The sequence below is a fragment of the Lolium rigidum genome, chromosome 2, assembly GCF_022539505.1.
Source record: "Lolium rigidum isolate FL_2022 chromosome 2, APGP_CSIRO_Lrig_0.1, whole genome shotgun sequence".
Taxonomy (NCBI): Eukaryota; Viridiplantae; Streptophyta; class Magnoliopsida; order Poales; family Poaceae; genus Lolium; species Lolium rigidum.
The window spans coordinates 273,563,559-273,590,254 of NC_061509.1; the positions used below are offsets into that span (position 1 = coordinate 273,563,559).

The following is a 26,696-nucleotide window of genomic DNA, read 5'->3' on the forward strand; positions in this document are numbered from 1 at the left end:
AATATTTTCACTTTACTAGGAATTTTTAGTTGCCAAAGAAGCTTCCAAATTGGTTTTAGACCAGATTCTCGAGGGCAGGGCAGACAATTGTGTCGCCCTTGGCCCAAATTGGTGCTTCCACTGAATATAGTAACCAGATCGCACATTATGCCAAGAAACGAAGGCATCAAAACCTTGGTTGTTAATTGGAATTTGTAGCACACGACTAGCATCCATGGGGTTCAGTAAATCGTGGGTTAATTGTTCATCCCACGGCATGTAATAGGAGAGATAAGTTCAGAAACTTTTGTGAGAACCGCATCACCTGTGGGAGATATAATCTTTCTAGATTGGCTTAAAGGGATCCAATGATCATTCCAAATATTAATATTTTCCCAGCAAGTGCCAACCCTCCAAATATAACCTAACCTACATAAATCTAAAAGGATTTTTAATTTTAATGACTAGATCACCTAACTACCTAAATCTAAAAGGATTTTCTATTCCTATTTTCTACCATTTTATTTTGTATTTTACAAAGCTAAAAAAGCGCTCCGGGGGGGGGGGTGTGGAGCCAAAAAAAACTCCAAAAAAAATCTTTAGTCTGGGTTGGTGTCTCCAACCGGAAGCCTTTAGTCAGTGTCGATGTTTCGATGAACTACCCAGCAGTGCCTGTCAGTGTCTATGTCGAGTTTCTGTCGAACTGTGTCGGTGCTTATGTATGTATATATCTCAAATTATGTGTTGAAATGTGTCTTATAAAGTTTAATTTATTTGAATTTTTTACTTCAAGTTTAACTTGGTGGTGCATTTAACACCATCTGTTGGAACATTTGGTGGTGTATTATACACCATCTGAGTTTTGTCAAAAAAAATGCAGGTGGTGTAAAAGTCCAAAAAAATGGAAAAGTGAGTGGTGTAAAACACTGTTGGTGGTGTATATTTTCCCAAATGTACACCATCTGATGGGGATGCTCTCATTGACCCGCTTGACTACTTCACAATAGGCAACACAGGGATATTGATCCACTTGCTATTCGGACGACTGACCAGCCAGCCAGCGCTCCTTCCTTCTTTCTCCACAGCCAAGTCAAGGCATCTACCACCAGCCACGCCTATATGTAATCATCACTCGAATCGAAGCAGAGGAAGCGAGCAAACAGCATGTCAAGAATGCCGACCACCGCACTGCTGCTGATCGTGTTTCATTTGCTGTCCGTGGCGGCGGCTCAGCGCCAGCCATCCTTGGCGCTGCCGCGCTGCCGCGAAACGTGCGGCAACGTCACCGTTCCCTACCCCTTTGGCATCGGCGTCGGCTGCTACCGCGACAACAGAAAATACAGCGACTTCCAGCTCGCGTGCGACGACTCCGGCCCTTCCCCGCCGCGCCTCACCATGCTAAATCGTGGCTACCGGCTCGCCAACATCTCGCTCGCGGCCGGCGAGGCCACGACCTACCTCAACGCGACGCGTAGCTGCTACAACTCCACGGGCGGGTTAGTCGGCAGGAAATATACGTACATGTCCATCAACTCCGACAGCCCCTACCTCTTCTCGTCCAGCAAGACCCAACTGGTCGCGCTCGGCTGCCCCACCCTCGGCTTCTTCGTTGACGGTACCGGCGAGTCCATCAGCGGCTGCATGTCCGTGTGCCGGAAGGCGCAACTGGACGTCGGCTGTCGGCTCCTGCCGGAGCGCCATCCCCACGGGGATTGACTTCTTCGAGCCGATGCAGAGCAACTTGCTGCCCGGGCGCACGCTTGACACGATATCCGTCCATGCCACGTCGTGCCACTACGTCTTCCTCGTCCAGACAGACTGGTTCGATAGCGAGCGCGTCGCCTTCAACCGCACCGACGATTTTGAGGTGCCCGTCGTGCTTGACTGGGCCATCCGGAACGTCGGCAACTGCAGCGCTGCTCAGCGAGTGCTTTGATGTCGACAACGGGGACGGGTACCGGTGTAAATGCTCCACGGGCTATGAGGGCAACCCCTACCTCGACCACGGATGCAGTGGGAGGCGACGTTCCCGTCGACAGCGAGGCGCCTGTGGTGACTTCGTCAATCTCAAGACCCGCCGGATCAGTTCTTCAACGCAGTCTCTTGGAGGTGCTCATAGGGGTAGGGTGTGCGTGTGTGCGTTCATAGGGGTGAGTGTGTGCGCGTAGGTATGACCGTCTTTGATTGTACTGTGTTTCGCAAAAAAAAAAAAAAAAAAAAAAAAGGTAAACAAACACTGAATTGGGTTTTCTTGCTTAGAACAAAGGCCTTGAGGATACTGAATTATTATGCCTTGTGAAATGATCGATTTCGTCTGATCAAATGGTGATCAAACCGAAGACATCGACGAGTGCCAACATAAAGAAAACTACGGGTGCCACGGAGTCTGCACAAACACGGAGGGACACTACACTTGCAAATGCCCTCCGGAGGAAACTGGAGATCCCTACGTCAAGAATGGTTGCCGCCCAAAGGACAAGTTCACCGTAGCTCTCAAAACTGTTACAGGTACATCTACAATTTTATTACATCTATCCATCGATGATCATCACGCGACATTTTCTATTCGTCTCAAGTTCTTCTTAGGACTGTAAGCTAAATGATACGTATGTAATGTCATATTCAGGGGTTGGCGTGGGAGTGATCTTTTTAGGGTCCATATTCTGCGGTACCTGCCTGGCGCTGCAGAAGAGCAACCTCATGAAAACAAAGAAGAAATTCTTCGAGCACAATGGAGGGGTCATCCTGCAGCAGCAGATGCGGTCATACAATGGCACCACCGGTGGAGCCAGTGGCGGATTCAAGATATTCTCCAGCGAAGAGCTAAAGAAGGCGACGAACAACTTCGCCTCCGATCAGATCCTCGGCCGTGGAGGCCACGGCATTGTCTACAGAGGTGTCCTCGCGGACAATTCGGTGGTGGCCATCAAGAAGTCCAAGATGATGGAGGAAGCCGAGACCAAGGAGTTCACAAGGGAGATGCTCATCCTCTCCCAAATCAACCACCGAAATGTCGTCAAGCTGCTTGGTTGTTGTCTCGAGGTGGAAGTACCGATGTTGGTATAAGAGTATGTCTCAAATGGTACACTCTACCAGTACATCCACGGTGGCAAGGGACTCAATGCTGACACGGCCTTGGATACCCGTCTTCGGATTGGGGCGGAGTCGGCGGAGGCGTTGGCCTACATGCACTCGTCGGCCTCACCACCGATCCTCCATGGCGATGTCAAGACAGCTAACATCCTGCTCGATGGCAGTCTCACCGCAAAAGTAACGGACTTTGGAGCGTCAAAGCTGGCTCCAAGCGATGAGGCCGAGGTCCTTGCCACCCTAGTGCAAGGCACCTGTGGGTACCTAGACCCGGAGTATCTTATGACATGCCAGCTGACAGACAAGAGCGACGTGTACAGCTTTGGCGTCGTGATGTTGGAGCTGCTGACCCGGAAAAAAGTGCTATGTTTTGACGGCCCAGAGGAAAATAGGAGCCTTGTGTCATGCTTCGTGATGGCCGTGAAGGCCGGTCGGCATGGCGAGCTCATGGACGGCAATGTCATGAAGGAGATGGGGTCGGAAGCCCTAGAAGAGGTCACACACCTCTTGATGCGATGTGTGAGCATGAGCGGCGATGAGAGGCCGAGGATGAAGGAGGTTGCGGAGAGGCTGGAGGCACTAAGGAGATACCAACGACATCCATGGGGTCATGCTAGCGGTGGTGATTTGGAGGAGGAGGGGGAGGATGAGAAGAGCTTGCTTGGGAGGAAGCAACAATGCGATGCGGACTACAAATTCAGACCGCATGACGTGCTTGATCTTGAGGGGGATAGCACCTATACTTATAGCTTGTAGGTCCAATGTTCTATTATTGTATACTTATAGCTTGCACGTACACTTGTAGCACGTATAATTATAGCTTGTAACATGTATACTTATATTTGCTTCTAAATACCACAAATAATGGATACTCATTTTTTTCAAATGTAACAATTTTAAGTCTGAATGCTTTTTAAATATGAATATCGTCCATCATGATTTTTTTTTAAACCACGTGAATTTTATTCAACACTGAATATTTTTGAATTTGGACTTTTAAAAATCAAGAATATTATTAGATTTGAACATTTTTTAATTCAAATATTTTTAAATTTTAACACTTTTTAAAATAAAAAAATCTGATACTTTCTCTAGACAGTTGAAGTCTCACCAAAAACTAGAAAAAAAAAGAAAACCGAAAGGAAAACATCGAAAACCACGGAAACCAAAAAAACTGAAGCAAAACCAGTTACACCATGCCGCGTTACTGGGCCGGCCCATATATCCGACCCCTTAGGCGGGAGTGAATGACAATTCCTATACACCGACCAGGTCAGCCGCTATCGCGCGCCGCACACGCCCCATGCACGGTATGGGTCGGCCTAGTTGGCCCAGTTCGTCTGTTATGTTTGTTATTTGTTTCCTTTTTTCCATTTTTCTTTCCTATTTTCTTTTTGTTTATTTTGTTTTGTTTTATTTCTGTTTATTTTTATTTTTGTTCAAATTTGAAAATAGTTCAAATTCAGAAAATGTTCAAAATTGAAAAAGTTCAAATTTTTAAAAAGTTCAAATTTAAAAACCGTTCAAATTTGAAAAATGTTCAAATTATAAAAACGTTCAAATTTGAAAAATGTTCGAAATTCAAAAATGTTCATAACTAAAAATGTTAAATTTTTGAAAAAAAATAAATTTTACAAATTTTAATAAATGTTCAATTTTAAATTATGTCCATATCCGAAAATAGTCAAATTTCGTAAAAATTAAATCAAAATCTGAAAGTTTTTAAAATTCCGAAAATTTCGAATCTGAACAGATTTAAAAATTTTGTGCTCCAAAAATATTTTTTTAAAGTTAGATATTGAAAAGGAAAAATATTAACAGAAAAAAACAGCAAAAAAGAAAGAAAACAACGTACCTACTGACCTGGTCGCTGGGGTGTGCCCCGTACAGGCCGACTAGGTCGGTGTATAAGCGTCCTTGGAGTGAACTAGTCTCGCTCTGAGCGGCAAATAGTATTTGGCTCCTCTTCCAGATGGCCCCTTCACGCACACGGGCGAGGCCCATTTGTAACTTCTCGTTTTCAGATGGGCCATGTGTAATTCTAGAAGCGCAGTGTCCAGGGTCCAGGACAGAAAGGCCTAGCCCGTCAGTCAAAGGGTCGAGCACGCTTTAACTTCACTCTCCAGCAACGCAGTGGCCGTGGAGTAGAATTTACTGTACAAGAACTATTACAGAGTAACAGCGACAGTAACTAGCGATATGCTTCTGGATCACGCGAAGTCACTGTCCTGGTCATAGTCAAAGCATCACAGCCATCATCACAGCCATCACTTGATCGATGTGTCGGTGGTCAAGCTTACAAAAAGCTGGTTCAGTTCGACCAATTATGTATATGTACTGAATAGCTGCTACAGTAATTGCTTGAAGCATGGAGGAAAAAGGCTTGCAGCAAAAGGCAAGTCAGGGCAACAGGAGAGCAAATAGAAATGACCGTGCACTTTAATCACGTGTCTGCAGTCACGTACGAGCCATTGCAAGCAGCCGCCTTCCAAAACTTGACGCCATGGACGATGGAGCCATGTACGCGCGACCGTGGACAGACGATTTGGACAGAACTAAACCATTTTAAAAGAGTTTGACATAAATTGAATGTATCTCAAAAATAACCTTCTTTTTTTACGGCAACGTGGGTCACACCTTCATCGTATATACCATGCCATGAGCCACGACTTCATGCTAATAGAACAGGGCTCCGTGAGGTAGGGCCTGTCCAAAAAGATTAGTTTGTGTAATGATTTTGAGATAAGGTTATTTTGTGCTGACATTCCAAACTTAGTGTTTTCTTTTGTTTCAAAATCTCGTCCCCGAACCGGCCCAGATCTAGCTCCAAATCTAGCCAGCACCAGGACTTTTGGCGAGCAATCGATAGGACCTCGTCCACCAGAGAAACACGCATCAACACTCAAGAAGCAGAACACGACCCCAAGCCAGCCCACCAGATCGAAACCATAGGACATGCGAAAGCCCTGCGCTAGAGCATGAGTGAGCTCGACAGGACGGCGCGGATGCGAGGAAGGCCGGTGGAGGCAAGAAGGGGGAGGAGGGCTTTGGGAGGCATTGCGGCCCCCAGCGACAACAAGGTGGCAAGGGTGTCGGGAATTCCTGGTGGTGCGGTTAGTGTATCGCGCCGGAGTCAACCCTGCGATACGCTATGTCAACCCATATGTAGATGTAGGTACGCCAAGCATAGCACATAGAACACATATGCAATTGTCCATAGGTGGATCGATGTGTAGTAGTGGACTACTGGCAAAAGGAAAAAAAAGATGCGGATAAGATATTTGATAGATACTGATAAGCATGCTTCATACAAGTATGTGGTACAAAATCGTAATCTTATGCAAATAGTTTTGCAAATCTAGTGGCACCTTTTTTATATTATATACACCGTAATTTTTATGAAAAAATATTGCTCAACTATTTGTGTTGAGAACATGAACTAGTGTTGCATTCCAAAATAGAGGGAGTACTATACATACATGTGAATACGATATCTTTTAATTAAAATAATGTGCACGTACAACAATTCAAAAACATAATTACAAATGAGAAATAAATTACTATCCACCCATCTAACTTATGGAAGTTACAATAACAAGACTTAAAAAACAACCATTAAAACATAGTAAATATAAATACCATATACCAATATATATTACTTACCAAAATTTATTCAAAGCTGTTCCTACTACCCGTCCTTTGCAAGTATTTTTTTTATGTTTTTGGAAATGCTGAAATATGATTTCTTTGGAAAGTTATAATTTTCACGATCATATGATGGCCTGATCAATTTGCTATGTCTTGGTTCATATGATACAAAATTGTAACTAATCCGATGTATTCTCCTTATTATGAATCTAACAACAGCAATTACATGGCACATTACCACATACTAATATAACTTATCACAATTAATTTATCAAAATATGACGTACTCACTGTATCTCAAACTACCATGCGTTTTAGAATTGGTTAATGTCCAACTTTGTAAAGTTTGGTCAATTACATATAATAAATTTTTCTACAACTATAATGTCACAAATTAATGTTATTAGAATCATCGTGAGATATGTAGTCATGTTTAGATATATTTTTTAAAATATATTTTATCAAACGAATTTTGGCTATAATTAAACTGTAAAGCTATGTAATTTGAGATAGAGGGATATAGTAGTATTTTAAGATGAAGGGCATAGAAAGCAAGGTACAGACAAAAAAAAAATTGGAGGTCAAGACAAGGCAAATATGCAACTTGTCACAATCGAATCAATGACACGTGCAGCCGTGCATTAATAAGCGTTGCTATATCTGAAGATGCTATCCAAGTTGCTAGTATTATATGCATATGTCACCAGACAAATATGCTAAAGGGAATGTCACAAGCTTCATTGACACAATTTCGTTGATACTATAGAATGTCCAGAGTATACGTGTAAGTCCAGGCCCCCGCTAAGTTGCTTCTGGGCAACACTCTTGGTACTCTGATTTTTAAAGTTGCGCTATGCGTATCTTTATCCAGAGCAAATATATTGTTTAATTGCTCTTCTATCATGAGTTGTATATGGATTCTGTTATATTGTGATTCAAATTTCAAATTAAAGGGAGGCTAACTTCTGACGAGTGGAGCGAGGCCCCTCGCCGGGTAGGCTTAGGCCGAAGCGTAGCGGATATAGTAAAAAAATTCCTGGCTGGCGCACATGATTTTTACCTCTCTCTTTGTTGCAGAGGGTTTTCCACGTTAAAATCCTGTATCCCCTACGTGTGTTCTTATTTTCGTTATTTTCTTATCGCGTTTATAACAGATTGTAGTGGCTGATGGAGTGCCGTATCATCATTCCTTTTGTTTTTCTTAATGAGGGTTAGAGAGCTAGGGTTATCAAGTTTGTAGTGCTGGCACATCTGCATTAGTTAGTCTAACGTATATAACACTACTATTTCTTATGGAAATAGGTATGTACAACATGCATGCAAAGCAATTCATGTATTAGTAGAATGACAGAGGGGTTTTAAAAGATTATTTGCATGGACCACTCGTACTCCTACCAAGCCAATGATCTCAGCATACATGTACACGCTAGCAGCAGTTGATGGATTTCTTTTTGTTTCTAAAAGGCAAGTTGTTCATGGATTGGATATATCACTAATCATATGTGTCTCCAGTTAAGAACTGTGCACATCCATGCCACTACAACTGTACTGCGCACATCGATCACGAAGGTGCAAATTCATGTGGAACATACATGCATGTTTGGTAGTACATCTACTAAACATGTACTCTAATCCCATATCTCAAATCGATCAATCATTTCACAATCATGTATACATATGTATAGATGAGTCAACATCAGGACCAGTACTTCATGATGTGCCAAGATTCCATGAAGATCAGTCGTCGTCTTATTACTTCAACAAGGAAAAAAGTTAAAGCAAAAAAAAAAAAAAATTGGGATCGTATTTGGACGTGCTTGTGTATATCAGTGGTCTTGTGAGTGATACGATCTATGGTCATGAAGATCAGTCGCCGTCTTATTACTTCAACAAGGAAAAAAGTTAAAGCAAAAATAAAAATAAAAAATTGGGATCGTATTTGGACGTGCTTGTGTATATCAGTGGTCATGTGAGTGATAGGATCTATGGAAGGAGAAGCATCGAAGCAAAACAATTATCGGTTGGTTGATTTATCAGAAATCAAAAGCTAGCTATATATAGCCATGGTTCTGCCCTACCTAGCTATCTTTCTACGACCACAAAGCTACCGGAAAGTTGCTCGATCTGCTGTTGCAATCTTCTAATTTATCACACAAGTGATCTTAATTTATACGCGCCGCCACCAACACTGGTGGATCTACATGGTGCCAACAGGGTGCACTGGACACCGGGAAAATATAATTCTCTTTGTATATGTACAAAATTTCACCATATGTGCACCCCTATACCAAGGATTTATATGTGTTGTGGCACCATCTAGCACCATGCTTGCCTCTGCTCTAGCTCCGCCACTGGCCACCAATATGCAATCATCTTCTCACAAGTCATAAGCATATATACAAGAGCACTAATTAATCTCTAACAGAGATCAATAGTCGAGGATGCAATGGGCAGTGACATTGCCTAGTAGCTTTGTGACTATTGTCTACCTACTTTTTTTTTTGAAAACGTAAGGTATCTTATGCATCTACATCGATTGATGACCACAACCATTTATTAGTTATTACAAAAAGACAGACATCTGAAAAGAAAATGACATGCATCAAAGTCGATCATGAAAGCTTTCGCAAAAAAAAAAAAGTCGATCATGAAAGGGAAAAAACCCCAGAGGCCCTGTGCCTCACGATAGTAACTCCACCAAACTACCAATATCCTTATGGTAAAAGAGAGCAGAAAATGACAACGCACATCTTCTAGGTTAAGCCTACGGCAATGGATCGCATACATGTGCAGATGACTACTAGTCTAACCATAAGATGATCTCAGGAGTTTCATCCCAGAGGTCAAGTTTCGAGCCACCATCTAAAACAAGGGCGCAACACAATTGCGACATTGCCTCATCATAAAAAAAAAGACCCGCAGCCCATGGTGATATAGTAAAATGTCAAAAAGGCATGTGTGTGTTTCAACTAAATGTATCTTTTTTAAGATTTTTCAAGGTCTTACATAAAATACAAATATGGTTTTACTAATATCTAGAAAGTTTGCTTACTAATAATAATGCCTGTCTGTATATATAAATATAAAGTGGATTAGAGTGGCAGTCTAGATCTTGAGCCGATGTGTCCCATAAAACCATATTCACTTTTTTGAAGATGGCATGGTGGAAATTGAGCTTCTTAATTTCTCATATGGCCTCCTTAATTGGTGGGATTCTAAAATGTAGTAATAGGAAACCACACAACTACAATATCACGTGGCACTTTATTTCTGAAGATTTTGTATCTGTACCTGCAAATTTGGTCAGATTGAACTATAGGAAAACAAAGTTTAGTTCCAAGAGCGTTGAGTGGGTTGGCCTTTTTTTAGTGAAATGTAAAGCAACAAAACTCTTAGAAAAAAATTATTCTAACCCAATGGATGAAAAAATCGAAGAGGAGAATTTCAATGTAGTGATCCAAAACCTACCGAAATCTTATTTTTTTAAAGATATAATGGGCGCTTTATTACTTAAAGAAGCACACGAAATCTTATGAATGGCCCTAAATCTATTTAATTACAATTTACAAGGGTGTGGTCTCTGATGAGTCACCAACATCGCACGTAAATGCATGTAGCTGCTAGATAGCATCCGGTCAACCATCTTTTCTCTTGCCTTACAAAAGTTACTGGGAGAATCTGGTCGCTGATCTAACTCAGTTCTAGCTGCCAGCCGCTAGTGGCACCGTCCATGGATCGGTGTTGCTCGATGTAGGTATGGCCGGTGCAGATAGATCGAGCAAGGAGAGACCAATAAGGGAACAGGACACGATCGTCGGGTCAGAGACGAGAAAGATGAGGGGCTGGGCATGTGGAGGCGCCCACTCTATCCAGTGATATTCATGCATGGTGGGCTTGCCCTTGCATGCAGACGCACCACGGCAGCGGGAACCAGGAAGGCACATGCATATACGCAGCAGTACCAGCAGATGCTTTGCTAGCTAGTATCCACTACTGGGTCGTCGATCGTTAGTCAGGCTAACCTGTCCTGTGTACTGTGTTGATATAGTAGTCTCGTGCGTAAAGTTAAACTTCCGTGTGGAAAAATTTGACATTCACGCAAGTGTAACGTACTTGCGTACTCTTTAGTTACGACTTGCATGGCAGTGAGCGGTATATACTACTCCCTCCGAACCTAATACCTGTCGCATACACGGATAAAATGTAGACTAAAATACATCTAGATTCATTGAATCCGTGAAAAACATTTGGGGGCCGAGAAGCACCTCCTTTCCAAAATCAATATCACTGTTTTCCCTAAATACGGCGGATTTTAATATGTACATACATTTCTATCTAGATAATTGATGGAGAAACAGTTGCAGATGGATGCACGCATGAGTGGAAGTATCAAGGGCGAGTTTGGTTGCTCGCATGAGGTTTTCTCTTTTTCGGTTTTGCCCGGTCAGGCCCGGGTGCTTTAATGAAAACCGAGACTGCACATGTTTCTACATTTCATGCGGTTGCCACAATGTATTTTTGGTGCAGTTCTGGCCTATTATTTGTTTGTCCTCATAGGTGCCTAGGCTTGGTACTAGAGGGAAAGTAACATATTTTGGTTAGTGTTTGTTTGTCCTCAAAATTACTTACAGCACGCAAGTAGCACATATAATACACATGCTGCACACATGCGTCTACAACTAGGGGTTCACACGAACACCCCTGATCAAAAGCTACCATCATTAGGGCATCCCATGCCCTTGAAACATCAAGGGTTAAATCCATGATCAAAAGCCAGCACAAGTTCAGAAGTTCACTAGTTCATCCTGCTAAACTACTACATACAACCATAGAGAGATAAACAAGCAGTTATCGACTCGCCGTGGTCAGACCAGGTGTACTTCCTGGCAGTGGTGCCGTTGGACTTGTGGATCGTCATCTTCAGGACAATGGCCTGAATCTTGAACTCCATTGTCTCGTTGTAATGGAGATCGTACTTGTAGACGATCTCCGACCATTCTTCCGAAGCACCATCTGCCCGCCATATTAGGCGACCTGCACCCACTCGTTCCACCATCCGCCGGCGAACATCGCCACGCTGCGGGGCAGTGGGATCTTGACCTCTTCAAGTTCTGCTGGAACGTGAGTCTAATGACAAGCATGTGTAAGTCATTCACGTCTAGTTGGACGTAGCACCAACGAGGAATGAGAGCCCTAGGGATGTACCCGAGCTTCGCCTAATGGCCATGGGTGGACGGTGGCACCGCCACTGCCGTATCCTTCCCGACACCATGGGATTCAACACCTTCATGCAACGGTTCGAAGGGATCACGTCCTGGTACCCAGGTGAAGGCTGTAAACCCATCACCACCTTGTTGCAGTCCAACTTAATAACCTTGTCAGTACATAGACAAATACGTATGAGCAATGTAGAAAATCAAGATTTATAAAGGAGATGCATAATGGATATAATCATAGTAAGATTTATAAAGGAGATGCATAGCTATGTTCCAAAAATCAAGATGTGGCACTAACTACCTTGGTTTTGTAATACAAGGCATCTTCATTTTATTAAAGGTCAAACAACATAAACATTGACCCACATTTCCTTAGAAATGTAGAGCTACATATTAAGATTTTTAAATCTTAATTTAATTTCTAAAGTAATAATTTCTAAAGCTTAGAAGACACTTAAAATATGCCAAGAATAACTACATTGGGGAAAGGGCACGTGTGGAGTTTTTTTGCGCAGCACAAAGGATCCTCCGCACTCCTTGTATGCTGAACAACGTAAATATATGCTCTATAGAGATTCGACTCGATAGAAAGCGATTCGAGAGTAGGTGGAAATTCTAACTCAAAAGAGTGACTTGACAGCCTATTCCTTAGATGAAAGAAGTAATATATATTACACAAAGTTCAGTGCCATGTACAAATAAGGTGTCAGGAATTATTTTTGTCATGTTTGATGCACATTTGACGGCACAAAAGTTATTCACGTTCAATGATAATAAATCTTTTCGTTTACACCATTTCAGTTTATTATCTTTATTTCATTACAGTTTCATCTTTAACAAATAAAACTTCATTAAAACCACTTTTTATGAGATACATTTCATGGGTGAACCCGTTACAATGGTAGCCAAGCTGGTGAAACGACAATTGATTGAGTTAATAAGCAATTCTAACTATCTAACTAATATTGTATAGGAAAAACCTCCTTATGGTTGTTAACCATCGACCACAAGCCAAGTGCTTACAAGCTCTCTGATGACTCATATGGGTTGTCCTCCGTGAGGCAGTTCTGACCACCATTCTCCCGCACCCATGCGCATATACATCCCTGGCAGAACCCACGAACCTCCATGAGTTCGTTCTAACCACCATCCTTGTACCTTCACTGAAAGTAGAATAATGAATAGAATTAATAGCCGAAACAAAACTAATGATGTTATGTAGAAGGGATACAGAACATTTAGCAGCACGACTTGAGCATGTTGGGAAAAGGACCGCTAGAGAACCGGTTGGTCATATTAGTACTTGACATGGGCCACAATACTAGCTTAATTATTAGGTACAAAATAAACAATAGAAGAGGAAACACGTCTCACATTTTAACTACTAGCTTAGTTAAAAGGTAAAAAACAAACAACACAAGAAAAATACATGAAACATCTGAACTATTAGCTTAGTTATTTGATATAAATAAAAAATACACGAGGAACTACCTCATACATCTTAAATACTAGCTTAATTGTCGGTACAAGATGTACCACATGAGGAATCAGATCACACATTTTTAGCCAGGGGCTCTTGGTTTTTCTTAAGTGGCACCAGCAGATTGGCCACAGGCAAGCAAGTCGAATTAATCTTTTTTACCGGATCTCACCATTCATGTTTGCCTTTTCATGCTTTTCTAATTTTTTTATTGGACACCTTGATATTTTTTTGTTTCAGCAAGCCTCCACATCACCAACACCACATAAGAAAGCTTCAGTAAGCGCGGCTCACCAACCCATTCCATGAAGGTGTGCACTTAGGGAATTTATAGAGGCACCCCATAAACTTCTGCTCGGTATCCACACCCTCATATAAGTCATGAACCGACGCCGAAATAGGTCGCAGTCGGTGTCTCATCTGTGCCGTGTGCACTTTGTAGTCACGATAATTAACCCTAAATATTCCTGATCAAGATAAAAATGTAGCAGATCTCCAATAAAGAACGGAGATTGAGGATAATGTACGATGTTGCTGGTGCGCTTAAGTCCATTATTGATCAGCATCATCATGTTCTTGCCATGCCCATGGGTAGTACTTATACCCTACCCATTAAGTCATGCGTAGGACACGGGTATATCCTCGTACCCGCAGGTATACCCATACCCTGCCCTTTTATTGTCAATTTCTTAAGTGACACATCTACTTTTATTGATTTATAAGTTAGAATATGATAATGTGATTTTTATATTTTGTTAATTGTTATGTACTCAACTCCTATTATTGAGTTGAGATAATTCATTTTTTAATCATATTTGTTATCGATAAATATAAAATTGCGAGTGACTTGTGTACAATTTGACCTACCCACCGGGTGCCCAATGGGTACGGGTACCCTCCGGGTATGTTTATGGATAAATTTTTATACCCATAGGTATGGGTATGGGTAAACATTTATACCCCATTAACTATACGGGTGTGGGTATGATATTTCTCTACCATGTCCATACCCTTCTCATTGTCATCCTTATGATTGAACCTTTATATATATACTCTGAAAACAGGATTGACGACCTTCCTGCATCAGTTAAACCTTACCATGCTCACAATGCAATGCCCATATGTATATATACATTATTGTAGGCCATAATGTTTTTTTCCAAACAGCGGCTCGTTATTTTTTTCCATTAAAGAAACCGCCCAAACACAAAGGTTAGCCATAAGAGATACACGAGCAACAATTGAATATGTCCCAAATCGGCTTCATTCTCCCAACAAAAATAACGGATCCATACATTATTACATATGTACATGACAACAGCGTCACTCTCTCATATATCCTAATCAATCCAGATCAATTATATAAGCCAATGCAATAGTATATATGTCTTGTATACTTCTACACTACATTTACATGCCCAAACTAAATCTGCACAAGATCACGAACGAATAATGAAAACCAAGTTGTTAATTACACACTACCGTGGGATGGATCGCAATAGGAGAAGCAGATGCAGCACCGATCCACATCACATATTCACATCTACATCAGGCTGTTGTAGTTGTACTCCTCCTGCAGCCCTAGGTCCATTGTCAGCACCCCGCCACACTGATCCCCGCTGCCGTCTCTTGAGACCGTAGCTGCACTTCCGGCATCGAGCTGCTGGTTGAAATCGAGGATGCTGTCGTAGCTCAGCAGCGGCGGCATGCTTGAGAAGGCATCGATGCTGAGCCTGTGGTGATCCTGCGAAGACAGTGGTAGCTGGTAATGGTGGCCGCCAACGCCAAGGGAGGGGAACGGAGCCAGAGGCGAGTGGTAGTCCGGATCTTGGCACGATGAGGCGCCATAGTCATATCCCTTCACGGTAGCGCCGCCAGCGATGATCTCCTGCTCTCTGTCCATGGCGTACTCCGTGTCAGCCTTTTTCTTGTAGAAAACTCTGCATAGCACCCAGTCCTCCTGCTTAAACAAAATTCAGGTGGTACAATCCTTGTGAAAGTTGGAAATTGGTGCAATACTGCAAGAGATTATTTAGTGATACATGATTATTTGCAGATTAGATATTGGCAATTAGTACCTTCGGTGGTGAGTGGGGGTTCTCGATGCGGAACTCATGCATGACCCAGCAGGACTTGGTGCCGTTGGGGGCGCGGCCGCGGTAGAAGACGAGGGTCTTGCGCATGCCGACGATTGCAGCGCGGCCGGAAGATGACGATGCCGATCTGTGGTTGCGGATGACTCGGTCCTTGCCGGTGGCCTTCCAGTAACCGGTCTTGGTGGCGCGGTTAGTGCGCAGCCCCGTCGCATACTTGCGGTCGCGGAAGCTGAAGAAGTACCACTCGTTCGTGCTCAGCTTCGCCACATCTGCGCGCATACAACACCACCAATCCACCATGTCCGGTTGGAGGAATTAGCAAAAGAAGCTTCACTAGTGGAGGTTGATTATTCAGTAGTCTCTAAGTGTCTACGCAAACGTATATGCTTATTAGTTAGGCCATGATGCACAAATAGACATGGCAGAGAGAAGTTGAGGGGGCAAAAAGAAAGCATGCACTTGTCCGTTTACCTAGGAAAATAATATGTCTACGAAATTTCGAAACGTTGGGAAGCAAATCAAGAGAACCGGCAATCTCAAAAAAGAACTTGTGAAAAAAGCCTTCGTATTGGCAGAAAAATCTACTGCAATTTCAAACAATAGTTTTGATATTTTTAAGACAAAAACGAGGGATAATGAAAATTAATCCCAAAAATCCCCACCCAGCTCAAGAAAATGATGATATGAAATGTGATATGCAAGAAGCAAAACATTTCAGGACATATATTTCACTGTTTACAGGTTAATTATAGGAGGATAATGCTTGCAATGGTAGCCCACTGAAAATCTTAAAGGAAACTTGCGCTAGAAAGCAACACGGTTACAAACAGGAATTAATAGAAGATGAGATATATACTGCGCATATATATACGTAATCCATGCCATGTTGATTAATTACTAATTAGTGATTAATAAGTATACCAATAACGAGAGCGGAGCCAATAAAACACGGTTGCGTGTCCATGCCTCCATGGAATGAAGCTAAACTCTTAATTAAGATGCAAGCAGTAGCTTGCTCGAGGGGGACTAGTGTATGTACTTACTCGTACGAGAGAGCAGAGATAGATCGAGCTCCAGTAAGTAGCAACTGGGAGTTAATCAACATACCTGGCAGCTCCCATGGCTCATGGACGTGCAGATCGACCTCGACCATGGTGCCCCCAGCGGTGGCGGCCGCCGCTCCTCCGGCGAAGCGGTGGTTGGCCACCTTGTTGTGCAGGTAGTGGCACACCAGCTCCTCGTCGCTCGGGTAGAACCGGAACCCCGGCGGCAGCGTCATCTCGATGTCCCTCAGCCCCATGTGCTATCACCACCTGATAATCTATGTAGATGTCTTCTCCCTCCTCTCTCTTTCTCCCTGCAATTTGTAGCTCGTAGACGAGAAGATGGTCGAGAGAGATGAAGCTAGCGCGCTAGTAGGAAGCAAGAATTAGGCAGGGCAGGGGCATATATATATCTATATCTATGTTGCTGTAGCTTGAGCGGTGTGTGATAGTATGAGGCTGGGATTGGGAGGTGGGCAGGAAGGAAATATATATAGCTTGGCGCTGCCGGAACTCGGAGGAATAATTGTATGCAGCTAATAAGAGCCTAGCCGAGCTAGGGAGAGGAGGAAGTGTAGGGGAGCAAGCAACCAGGCCGGGAGCGAGCTTTACGGCCGGGCAGTCTCTATCGTCGTCTCTGCCTGCGTGCGTGCGTCGGCCGGAGAAGCTGACGAGGATACGCGCGGCCGGCCGGAGAGGACGAGAGCAATGGCGAGGTAGCTACTATTAACTCGCAACTGTATCATGATTAACCTTTCTCCTCCCCTGTAGCTGCTGCTGTCCCATCACCGGACCGGAGCACGGGGGAACGGAGGTGGGAGCGGAGGAAGCGGGGGAGGAGAGGACGCGTGCGTGCGCGGCCGTCGCATTCACGGCGATGCTTGCGCAGCACGAACTCGACCGATGGATGTCTAGAGGTGGTGGCTGTAGCAGTACCAGGGTATAGCTATAGGCTAGAGAGGAGAGGAGAAGAGAGTGGGGAGGAGGAAGAGATCCAGCCTCGCAAGGAAACGGCTTTGCTAGATCGAAAACCCCAACCGGAGCCCCACTTGATGTGCACTGGCTCGATTATTCGATTTTATGTATGTATGCGGCAACATATGTGCCACCGTCGACGCAGACACATTCAGCAACAGCCAGCCAGGGCAGGACTAATTATTAATCCATCATCATATAATCCTATATATAACGCTGTTCATCCATCCATTCGGCCGGCCTCGATCTCCCTCTCTGGCTCTCTCAGGCCCCCCAACTAAATGCAAGAATAATTTGCTTACAAGTAAGTGCATCTGTTTGTACACGTGATTACTTAATTAAGCAACCAATGATTCGACCAGAATAGGGTGATTTGTTGGTACACTAATTACAATTTAGCAAGGGACGACGCAGGAGAGAGTTACGGACAGTGTGATTAACTTAAAGCAAGGGACAATTATACTACATGGCAAGCTAGTATAGATTGCAGCTAATTACGACTATTAATCGGTAAGGGGCCATGCATATAGAAATTTAGGTGATCAATTTCCACATGTTTTCATCGCTTCAATAAACACATACTGTTTGATGTTAATATCATGTGTGCCCAGTTGATAGTACTGTACTGATATTATTCTTTCTTCTGCTAGGAGAGAAAGGGGGCCGGAGCTAGAGGGAGGTAAAGGAGGTAGGGGCGTACGTACGTGCATATTCCCGCGCGCGCTAAGGAACTGCGGTGTGCGGTGTCAGCAATAATTTCATGGTTTCAGCTATAGGCCCAGTCGATCGTCACGTTTTGCTCTCTGCAATGAAGCGGATAACGATATGACCACGGCAGAGACGATCCATCCCTAGTTCATCAGTGTGTATGTGTCCATGCTATCGGATTCTCTCCAGGAGAGATAGAAGAGATGGATATGGAACGGCAACCGTCCGTGTAGGTACGTTGATTAGGGCACATGCAGCCACCCTGTTGAAGCACAGTGTGTACGATCACGCCAAGGAATAAAAGGGGGATGTACGTCCCTGTATCGATCATCAGTGATCAGTGCAAATCATGGTACGTACATCAGGTGTACAAATGCAAGTATATATGGCTGTTGGAGCATACACATCCTACATATACAGGTAAATATCCATGTCCCGTTTGGTGATCTTTCTCTAGAGTCTAGACCGGTAAGTACGCATGTACTACATGTGTACCGTCCTTCAGCATAATGTACCAGCTCGGATTACTATTTTATTTCCGGAATAAATGAGTAAATAGGCACAACTGTACGGAGGTTTAATTCAAGATGCGTGTCTAATGACTTCACATGCGCATATGTATGTACGCGCTTGCAAGTTGCATGTACTCACGGACGTACAAATATTGTAAGGCTAAGTACACATGCACATTAGGGAATTGAGTACGCAAAGGGTATGTCCTGATGAACGCGATGCAACTTGGTACATACATACATGAACCCTACATTACATTAATGGTGTGCTCGATCGATTGATATCGTGCAAGTGCAACTACAACTACATATATTTAAATAACATGATTTTCAGTTTTGTGAAAATTAATTAACAACCTTTGCTTTGGTAACTTTAATATTTAACGAGAAACACGTCACGAAGACACGTTCTTATGTACTAGGGGCACCGAGGAATATGCTCCGCAACTCACCACGTAGGAGGCCTAGCCGAATAGTGCGGTATGCAAAACAACTAGGTGATGATTTTCTAACCCGAATGTTCAGTTTTTTCTGAAGGGGTCGGCCAGGGATTCCGACGACTACGGCTAAGCTAACTCGGCATGACCACTGCTGGCTCAGTTGTGGATTCGATGGACGAAACATGTTTAGATCATCGAAGAAATGGAATAGTGAAATATCAAGAGATAAAAATAGATATATTGATAGTTTTATGATACTTTCCATAACTTCACTCGGTCGCCACCTCTTACATATATAAAAGCGACAGACTTCATATACATGTTTAGGATCTCTCTACACGTTACAATGCATGATCATAAGTAGAATTAATACTAAAACTAAGGCATGTCTTCTATCGGCTTCATACTGGACCGGGGTTGCAAGGGTCTGTGCAATTGCTTCCAAAGACGTTTTGTTCTTCCATGTTGAAGTCGATCTCCCTTTGCTTATCGTTGACTAGTCTAGTTCATGGGCTCCTAGGCACAAGCGAAGCCACATCTGGCTTTCACTAGTGGAGACAGACCCTTCAGTCCCAGACGGTAGGCCTTTAGTCCCGGGTAGCCAACCGCGACTACTCAGACGGGACTAGAGGTACAACCTTTAATCCCGGTCCGGTTACCAGCCGGGACCAATGGCCCTCCACGCGGGTGCCGCGGAGCGGGCTTGGGCCAACCCCTTTTGTCCTGGCTCTTAACATGGGCCTCAACTAAATAGTCTCTGCCGCGGCAGGAATTTGGGCACTTTCTGTGCCACGGCAGGAATAGGGTTTAAGGGTTAGGGTTTGCGGTATTTATAGCATTTCAAAATAGTTTTCATATATTTCTACGTTCGTGCATAAATATATAAGATAACTTGTCTTACGATAGAGCATATATATACAGTTACATGGAGATCCCAATTACCGGGACTAGAGCCCGTCTATTCGATTACACGGACCGACATCAGTAATGCCCCCTAGCTACACTAAATCGTCCTTTGTCATCTATAGCTTCTGCCCTCAAAAAACCCGCCAGCTCCTCTGCAACAGAAATTGCGCATTCCTCTGGTAGGGACTTCCCTCGCATGGCATCAAACTATATTAGAAAAGCAGATTAATATGAATATCAATCATGATAACAAAAAGTGACGGTAATAAAATAAAGTTTTGAATGTATTGCTTACGTCGTATCTATAATCCTTGTGCTCACAGGTAAACGTGTGAATGAACTCGCAAACGTATAGTATCCACATAGATGCGTCCTCGGTGGCTGCTGGTCGCACTTTACGAGAATAGGACTTAATCAAATAATAATTTAGCATCATAATTGTATTTAAAATAAAGTAAAATATACACGGCCATATCTCGTACTACTTACCGGAACACTCCAAAACGTCAGCTTCTCATGAGAGATACCGACAGTCTCGGACTTGAACCGCTTCCAAACCCTGCCCGGCAAGAAAAATGAATTGCTAAGTTATTCATTACTTGATATCCCAGAAAAACATCGAAAGACACCGATATAGTGAGAGAATGATTGAAATTACCTTTGGAGCATGCCCCGAATACTTTGGAAGTCTTCCATGTTTCTCGTTAATGGGTCGTAGACATCAACTCTTCTCTTATCAATTTGAATGTCTAGAAGAATCGAGTGGAAGTTGCACACGTATATAAATATGTCAGTAACTCGTCAATTAAACTTGTGAGTGTATGGACATAACAGAGTTAGATCGTCACCTGAAGTTGTAGGGAAACAATATGTGGTCACATAAATTTTGATACCTTAGAAACCACAGAAGGTTTTCCTCTGTCTCCTTGGCCTTATCAGTTAGCGTATGTATATGTACTTTATCTGGGTCAATGAACCCAACATTTAGGATGCCCCTACTTTTACAGGCCAGGATCTTTATTCTGCATCATAAAGTAGAAAAGGATATAATGAGGATAATTACATGCAATAAACTGAACAACCGAAATAATTGAACAACTTATACTTAGACAACGAATTGAACAACTTATAGACAATAGCAACTCATGAGAGATTTATCGATGGCTTCGAAACTGTACATCTGGAAGAGTTCGTCAAATTCGACATGGATCTCTTCGGGTCGGTCGTAGTAGTCCGGTGGGACAGTCGCCACGATCATTATTCTCCCATTGTTGGCGGCAGTCAAGTACCAGGCATGCAAGTGACGCATATGTGTTCGCAGTTCTTGCAACCTCTCCATGGTGACAAGATCAGTTTCCCCATGACATATCTAGGCTTAAGGGCTACAATAGCCTTGGGAAACAACTCGCCTTGGGAAGCCATAATTCCGTCAACACTCATACCCCATTCAGCCACTCACTTCTTTGCTTATTCAATAATTTGCTGATGCACCGGGGGGGAAATAGTCCGGATAACACCTTGAGGGGTGGGATCGATTGTTTGGCATGTTGTCCGAGCTGGGGAACGTCTGATCTTTTCCCGCTTTCACTTTTATTTGATTTTCTCCCACTTGCACTGCTACTTCATCTACTCTTTTTCGCTTTCTTCTGCATTGTGCATACATAGTCATCAGGCTTATGGTGCAACTCATATTGCGATGGTAGGGTTAGAAAGTAATTTGCATAGTTTTTCGGCTTCTTGGTGTATACGGGGGCGGGGGGGGGGGGGCTCGGGTTTCTTCTTTATCATCTTCGAATCATAATGTTCCTTTGCGATCCTGCCGTTTTCCTCGGGGGTACGATTGTATGGTCTGATGGGAAGATTCGGATGAGGTACCTTTGGGAGGGGCGATAGTTTTCGCTTGCTTATCGCTTGACTAGTCTACCTTCATAGGCTCTTCATTGGGGCATATGTTTTATATTGATTTTTGGGATTTACAAATGATTTATTTTATTTTGGTTATAAATCTATAGGACATGAAAATTTATTTCTACGTATTTTTAGATTGCATGGACCTAAACGAATTCAAATGGAGCTAGAGCTTTGGGGATGTCAATATATACTTCATCAAGAGAAGCGTATGGACCACTCGGACCTCATGAGATGAGCCAGGAGGGCCAAAATAGAGATGGTTGCACGCCCAGCCGGGGTGGGGGGGCGTGTGACACCCATGCTCTTTCCCCTCCTCGACCATCCGATTCTCTTGATTATTTTGCCCACATACTACGTCTGACCTAAAAACATCTATATAAAGGATTCCCGAGGCTTCCTTGAGGAGAGTGCCACAGAAACATAGAAACACCAAAACAGAGCCAGAACCAGCGAAAATTGGAGGGGGATACTCCACCGGAGCCGCCGTCGGATGGATCTCCACCTTCTCCAACGTCTCCACCATCATCACCATGATGCATAGGGAGTATTCCACCTCTGGCCTATGGGTTTGTGGTAGTAGCTTGACCTATTTCTCTCTTGTTCTTCATAGATATAGTATCATATGAGGTGTCCAACATGATCATGGTCATATATGTAATTCCTATATGGTGGATCTTTATTCTATGATTTTATATATGAGATTGGAACCTATTATCTCTAATATGTATTCATATATCCATAACATGTACCCAATCTTGAGTACTTGTTATGATCCAACTTTTATGCAAGAGCATGTGTGGGGAGAAGTGTGTATTAGATGGAGTAGCATGGTTGAAGTGATTGAATAATTACGAAAAATTCAAGATGTACTATGGTATACCTTTCTTTTGCTACCTCACTAGGGATAAAGTGACTCCATATGATATAATTATTATGTGACAGCTTGATAATCTTGTTTGTTCAAGATACCATATTTGAGATTCAAACATTATGTCAAATTATTTAAGGCTATACTCTGTTGATTCTTAATTTAATATTGCTTGGAGTTTTCACTTTCTTGAGAAGTATAAGAAAAATATGTTGCGTCATCTCTATGTTAGGATGTAATGCCCATATGAATGCTTATCAAATACATGTTGAAGTTCCACTAATATTATGTCTTTGATGAATTACTTGTGTCCACTACAACTTAAAAAGTGAGCAGACAAGTGACCCCATGAACCCCGGTCCGTTTTAAATCATTAGAAACACATTTCCAACACAATTACCACACTTTACATTTACTACAATTTATTAATCCGAAAATACCAAAAATACTTTCTCCACTTGCAAACACACACAACCCAAAAACCATTATCCATTTAGTGTTTTGATTTTCCTTGATTTCTTAGTTTGTTTACTTTACTTTAAGTTATATTTGTATTTTGTATTACAACTACGAAACCTTGTGCTTGACAACCACACGGTGGAGTTGGGGACACATGGAATTTTTTTACTTTGTAGGTTGTTAGAAGAGGACAATGATAAACAACTTATTTGCCAATTTTCTCAGAGTTTGATATAAACCCTTCAGTCTCCCTTGTAGAGAAAAGACACTTACTACAACACTCTGCATTTGGAGTCCCAAGAAACTGGTACACGTAGAGTTGTTTCCATCATTACCTTCACCCTATGGTAGTGTCATAGCAAACTTGAAGCCCATGAATTCTCTTCTCTATAAGTTAACAAGACATGCCACTATGATGTTCTATATGGTTTGGACTTCTATTCATGCCATTGTTGTGTAGTCCAAGACTGGAGGGATTATATATTGCAATTTTTCATATGGCTTCTTTCACATACAGGATGATTCTTATCACACTTTTGATAGTGATGACGAGTTAGATTAGTACGAGAACTCACTCAACGAGTTAAAGCGAGGGTACATCAAGGTGTATAGGCAAGGCTATCGATGCCCGTGTGATCCCCAGAATGAAGACTTGTCTTACACAAGCATTTTGAAGCACGTTGAACGAATTGCCATTGACAACAATAAGAGTCCCAAAGCTAGGACACAACACAGAGCCCTCATCATGTACATGAAGAACATTCCCTAGGTGCCATATGAGGGGAAGATCAACATAGGCAAGTCCGGTTCTTTGAACAAGGAAAAGGCAGACAAGATGTGATTTGTTTGATGCTTGTAAGGGACTTAACTTGTGTTCTTGATGTTGGTCGTCTGAACTGTCTTTAATAATCTTCATGTGTTTGTGGCGTGTAATGAAGTGGACTTGTTTGTGTTTAGTACTGCACTATGTTACTATTATGTGTGGTGTGTGTTTGTTTTTGTTGTTGATGCAACCGTGAAGAAAGTTATGTGCCTTTATTTCCGCGGCTGATGCAAAACATGTAATTGATCTTCGTATGTCTTCTATCTATATGATATCCGAAGCTGGTTTGTGTGTTACGATACTGTACTGGAGTGTATTAAACTTATTTCATTCTCTTATCTGATGTCTGTTTTATTGCGCTACATGGAGAATTCCCTTGATACATCATTTTCGTGCACACATATGCATCACCTTTGACAAATTGATCAATTTACCCACCAAAACTAACAAAGACATTAATTATAGATCGGCCTATTTGTTAGGCGAATTGTAGGCAGTTCATGATGTTGGGACTCCAAGGGCAGAGTGTTGCACCAGGAGAGTATTTTTCCCACAAGGGTGACTCGAGGGTTATATCGAACTCTTCGGAAACTGGGCAAAGAGTTGCCACTCCTTATCTTCTTCTAGCTATCCTACAAAGTAAAATAAAACCTTGTATCCCCAACTCCACCATGCGGTTGTCAAACACAAGGTTTCATATTAGTAATTGTAAATAATAGTAGTAACACAAGTAAAGTAAACTAGCTAGACATATGAAGTAACCTAAGTAAAAGCAGTAAAAGATTGCTTGTTTTTAGGTTTTATGTGCAATAAGGATAACTAAATATTTTTTTTATTTTCGGATTAAAATAATTATGCAAATAGAAAGTAAGATAAATGCAATGGAAAGGTGTTTCTCGTGATTAAAATTGGACCGGGGTCATGGGTTAACTTGACTATTCTCTGTTTTAAGTTGTAGTGGATAATACCAATTCATCAATGTGATATAAAGAATATAACTTAAATATGTGTAAGATTTGCATTTATATGGTCATCACATCCTAACGTAGAGATGGTGCAACACATCTTTCTAATACTCCATAAGAAAGGGAAAACTACATGCAATCTTGTATTAAGAATTAATAGAGCATAGCCATAAGTAATCTGACATGATGTTTGAATATCGAAGATGCTACCTTGAATATATAAGATCATCAGTTTTATCACGTGACGAGCATAACACATGCATTCACTCTATCCCTAGTGAGGTAGCAAAACAAAAGGCAAAGCCATAATAGATCATGAATTTGTTGTCACTACCCAATCACTAAAACCATGCTACTTTATCTAAAACACACATCACCTCACACGTGTTCTTGCATACAAGTTGGATCAGAACCAATAATTAAGAACGAGGAACATAATATGCATCTATCAATACATCTCACACATAACACTAGTGGAGACCTCAGGCCCTTCAGTCCCGGCTCATAACGGGCTTTAGTACCGGTTGGCCAACCGGGACTATCCAGGCGGGACTAAAGGCGAATCCTTTAGTCCCGGCCCGGTTTCCAGCCGGGACAAATGGCCCCCACGTGGCTGCGACACAGCGTTCGGGCTGGTGGACTATTTTCTGAAATTGTTTTTAATTTTTTTCTTCTAATTTTTTGACTCGTTACTCTCTCACTTAGATCATTTTTAAAACTAATTACAATTAATCTTTAGTTAAATTCTATACTTGGTCACTTACCGATCGGTCATCCATCCATACTACTCTACCCTCAGCACGCTTAACTCATCGGTTCTTTCCTGCAATGCTCCCGCGAATGTGAGTGTACCATTGTGTCACATTTCTGTATTTTCTGAAACCAAAAAAAAATTATGTCAGTAAACAATAATGAGTAAGATAATAATATTGAATTCCAATGAAAATAAAATCAGTAATAAAAGTATTTATTATTATTATCAAATAATATATGCATTATTCATCTAATGTGGCCAAATAATTAATATCTTTCAATTTGTAAACCACAATTGGACAAATAATATATGCATTCTTATTAGAAAAATGTGAGGAATTTGAATATCAAATAAATTTTTTTATTCATTTTTCATTATTATTATCAAATAATATATGCATTATTCATATAATATGGCCAAATAATTAATATCTTTAAATCAGTAAACCACGATTGGTCAAATAATATATGCATTATTATTAGAAAAATGTGAGGAATTTGAATATGAAATAACTTTATTATTATTATTATCAAATTCTATATACATTATTTATATAATATGGCCAAATAATTAATATCTTTAAATCTGTAACCCGCAATTAGACAAATAATATATGCATTATTATTAGAAAAATGTGAGGAATTTGAATATGAAATAATTTTGTTTTTATTCATTTATTATTATAATAATTATCAAATAATATATTCATTGTTCATATAATATGGCCAAATAATTAATATCTTTAAATCTGTAAACCATAATTGTACAAATAATATATGCTTTATTATTATAAAAATGTGAGGAACTTGAATAAAAAATAAAA

At 41.8% G+C, this 26,696-nt stretch overlaps 1 protein-coding gene and 1 pseudogene across 1 annotated transcript; one reads left to right on the plus strand and one right to left on the minus strand.

Annotated features, from left to right (window-relative positions):
- Nucleotides 1-1,152: 1,152 nt before the first annotated feature.
- LOC124688813 lies at nucleotides 1,153-3,858 on the plus strand (annotated as a pseudogene).
- A 10,843-nt stretch (nucleotides 3,859-14,701) lies between these two features.
- On the minus strand, nucleotides 14,702-17,164 carry LOC124688814 (NAC domain-containing protein 92-like). The gene is made up of 3 exons (XM_047222440.1): nucleotides 16,617-17,164; nucleotides 15,492-15,778; nucleotides 14,702-15,373 (listed from the first exon to the last, which is right to left on the minus strand). The coding sequence occupies exons 1-3, from the start codon at nucleotides 16,807-16,809 to the stop codon at nucleotides 14,957-14,959; spliced, it is 897 nt and encodes a 298-aa protein (XP_047078396.1). The 5' UTR covers nucleotides 16,810-17,164; the 3' UTR covers nucleotides 14,702-14,956.
- Between the last annotated feature and the right edge of the window lie 9,532 nt (nucleotides 17,165-26,696).

Coding starts and splice junctions, on each gene's coding strand:
- LOC124688814 (XM_047222440.1), bottom strand. CDS start 16,809: ATGGGGCTGAGGGACATCGAGATGACGCTGCCGCCGGGGTTCCGGTTC. Junction 15,779..16,616: donor TGAGCCATGGGAGCTGCCAG/GTATGTTGATTA, acceptor GTATGCGCGCAG/ATGTGGCGAAGCTGAGCACG. Junction 15,374..15,491: donor ACCCCCACTCACCACCGAAG/GTACTAATTGCC, acceptor TTGTTTAAGCAG/GAGGACTGGGTGCTATGCAG.